Source organism: Mus caroli, unplaced genomic scaffold (genome assembly GCF_978045245.1).
Source record: "Mus caroli unplaced genomic scaffold, Mus_caroli_1 scaffold_8, whole genome shotgun sequence".
Lineage (NCBI taxonomy): Eukaryota > Metazoa > Chordata > Mammalia > Rodentia > Muridae > Mus > Mus caroli.
In genome coordinates, this window is record NW_028227263.1 from 1,846,834 (window position 1) to 1,850,314 (window position 3,481).

A 3,481-nucleotide genomic window follows, 5' to 3' on the forward strand; every position below is an offset into this window, starting at 1 on the left:
AGTTCAGTCTAGGGGTCGGGCGCTTCCCAGGGCTTCCCGGCCCGTGAGTCACAAGGGGCAGGGACCGCTGAGGTGCATTCCTCTGCAGGCAGGGCCGGAGCCTGGGCGGGGAGGGGACCACAAGTCACTCCACCTGGCAGCTGGGACGTTGGGGCTGGAGGGAAGGCTCGGGGCTCCCGTCAGAGAGGCGCCGAGCAGTTCTCGCCCCCCCACCCTCCGTCCTCCGATAAGCGGTAGCTTCAAGCAATGGGTAAGGGGCAGCCTGGGGCGATTGGTGGGGGGCAGCTCCGAGAGCCTGCCTGGGTTTGAGAGTGCCCGACTCCGGGGCGTGTCTGGGCTGCGGGGCGGAGTCCTTATAAAGACCACGCCGCGGCCGCGGCCCGCAGCAGAGCGAGCGCATTTGGTGCAACCTTTCGAGATGGCTTCGAAAATCGTGATGTCTTCGAAAACCGTGAAGACCTCCGACGAGATCCTTTGCGAGGGCGAGCTGGAGAAGCGAAGCGACAGCCTGTTCCAGGTCTGGAAGAAGAAGCGCTGCGTGCTCACCCCCGACCGCCTGCGCCTCTTCTCCGGGAAAACCAGCCCCGCCAAGGAGCTGTTTTTCCACTCCATCCTCAAGGTGGACTGCGTGGAGCACACCTCTAAGTACGTGTACTTCACCATCGTCACCAACTATTACAAGGAGATCGACTTCCGCTGCACAGTCAAGAGCTGCTGGAACGCGGCCATCACCATGGCGCTGATCGACTTCCAGAACCGTCGGGCGCTGCAAGACTTTCCCCGCTACCGGTATCAGCGCTCTGAGTCTGAAACGCCGTCCGAGCCGGGAGAGCAGAGCGCTCTGGGTCCCTGGTGAGTACCAACCTCGTCCACAGCGTCGGAGTAAGGGGCATGGGGGAAGTGAATGGGGTCATGCCTCCCAGTGGGGAAAACTTCGATTTTAAAAGCCACGGGGAGGGGGAGGGGGGATTCCAAGCTCTTTGAAAACCCTTTGGAGAGGGGACCTGGAACGCATGGCAGGAGCTGCTCGGCCCACCTGGAGACTTAAAGGCTGCACCCGGGCAGCTCCTGACTCAGTCTTCTCCCTATAGAAACGCACGGGACCAGTTGAGCCGGGAACCAGCCCACGCTGCCGCATCAGACAGGAGCCCAGGAGCCCAGGGGATGCCCCGGGTGACGCCGCCGCTGCTCTTCACCGAAGATATTCCCGTGCTTGCTGAGCCTTGCCCCGCTGTGCGGGTGCGCTAACTTATTGGACCGTATTTATATTGGTTACCTTCTTCCAACCCACCATTCCGTGTTAATATTTTTTATACCATATTTTCATTCCAAATAAACAATGTCACTTTTCTTTTTTTTAACAACTGTGTGGTCTGTGTAGTTCCTGCTGGGGCGAATGTGGAAGGGTGGGAGTGAAAGGGTCTCCTATCTGGTGTTATTCCCCTCCACATCCCAGGAACCATTCAAAGTGCCTTTGAGGGCTGGAGAAATGGCTTAGCGGTTAAGAGCACTGACTGCTCTTCCAGAGGTCCTGAGTTCAAACCCCAGCAACCACGTGGTGGCTCATAACCATCTGTAGTGAGATTGGATGCCCTCTTCTGGTGTGTCTGAAGACAGCTTCAGTGTACTTACATATAATAAATAAATAAATCTTGGAAAAAAAAAAAGAGTGCCTTTGAATGAACTGTCATCTGCCAGTGGGGCTCAGAGCCTTGCCAGGTCAGGAAGTAGGTCTGGGTGTGGTTTGGCTACCTTTTGCTCCTGGGTGTGGCTTGAAAGGATATGGCTGGTGGCGGGGATTGCTCAGAATTCACTCACTAGTTAGCACCTCCTGGACATCTGAGAGGTTGCTCTGTTCACTAGGGTGGCTGCCCTCATTGTCCCCTCCCACCCACATACCGTGTGTCCAGCAGTGGATTCAAAGGCCCATTGATTGTTTACTCATTGACAACCCCCAACACTGGACCACAGTGGTTTGAGACAGCCCTCCTGTCCAGGGCGCAGGAACAGGGACAGCACACTGTACACATTTTGTCACAGATGGGAGGCAGGCCTGGCTGTCTCTAATGATGGAGCATTGAGGCCCAGAGTTGTTGCCCTGGTATGAAGCCTGAGAGGTCCCCAGACATCTGTCCTACCTCTACCCCACTTCTTGGGTCACCTGCCAGGTATCAACTCTGGCTCCTCACCGGGCTGTGGTCCTGTTAAGGGGCTCAAAGTCTGTGTCAGGTGGGCAGGCAGCCAGCCAGGTGGTAGGGCCTAGGACAGAAGTAAATCTCTTCCTCCAAGGTTTTATTGGAGGACAAGCCCCAAAAGGCAGAGCGACAGACACCGAGCAGGTATCATACTTCCTGGGCCTCTCTGGCTATGGGAATGCCATGATGATGGGGGTGCCACATGACTTCCAGCTTGGCCTTGGATACCAGTACCTTAGAAAGGAAGGCTTCATCCTAGCGTTGTTCTTTCTTACAAGGAATTGTCTATTAGAGCAAATGAGGGAGAGGCTTTCTAAGAGCAGAAGTGATAGCAGGTCCCAGGACCCTTCCATTCCATCTAAGGACATCTAAGGACGCCCTCTCCCCCACATCTTTATGTGATCAAATGCCCCCCCCCCCGCTGGTGTGGTTTAAATGAACAGACGCTGTGTCCTGAGGTGATAGGTGGATAGTGGATGGCTCTCACGGTTTAGGGACTGTGGAGTTCTGAGGTTTGAGGATTCTAAGGTCATTGGGGTTTTTGTTGTTGTTTGTTTTTGTTTTTTAGAGACAGCATTTCTCTGTGTAGCCCTGGCTGTCTTGGAACTTACTTTGTAGACCAGGCTGGCCTCAAACTCAGAGACCTATCCACCTACCTTTGCCTCTGGAGTGCTGGGATTAAAGGTGTGCACCACTAAACCCAGCTTGTTTGTTTGTTTATTTTTAATACACTTTATTAATTGTGTGTGCATGTTTTGTTTGTTTGTTTTTGTTTTTGTTTTGTTTTTTTTTTTGTTTTCAAGACAGAAATTCTCTGTGTAGCCCTGGCTATCCAAGGCTCTCTCTTTAGCAGGCTTGATGGGCCAGGCCAGTGTCCCTGGTGCAGCTTTAAAGCTGGGGAAGGTGGTGGTGGGGTTATATGCTTGGTTTTTGACAGCTCCCTCTCAAGCCTCATTTCCCCACCCCCTTCCTCCTCTTCCTTTTAAAGGCAAGGTCTCACTATGTAGCCCTCGCTGACTTGGAACTAGCAAATTAGTATACAGACCAGGCTGACCTTGAACTCGGAGATCTGCCTGCCTCTGCCTCCTGAGTTCTGAGGTTAATGGCTTGCACTAACACAACTGCCCCCAGGCTTTTAAACTGACCTGGATTAATGACCTGGAACTGTGCTCCCTACACAGAGCCTTGGGCCCAGCTGTAGTTCCTCCTCCACAAAGCCCTCTCACTTGGCTCCATCCTTGACTGCCAGGCTTGCTACCCACAGATCTAGGCACAGCCCAAAAAAC

General features: G+C 53.9%; 1 protein-coding gene across 1 annotated transcript; it reads left to right on the plus strand.

Moving 5' to 3' along the window:
* Positions 1-305: 305 nt before the first annotated feature.
* Phlda2 (pleckstrin homology like domain family A member 2) lies at positions 306-1,358 on the plus strand. Its single transcript, XM_021168859.2, has 2 exons — positions 306-852; positions 1,092-1,358. Coding segments are annotated over exons 1-2 (435 nt in total). The 5' UTR covers positions 306-418; the 3' UTR covers positions 1,093-1,358.
* The last annotated feature ends 2,123 nt before the right edge of the window (positions 1,359-3,481 follow it).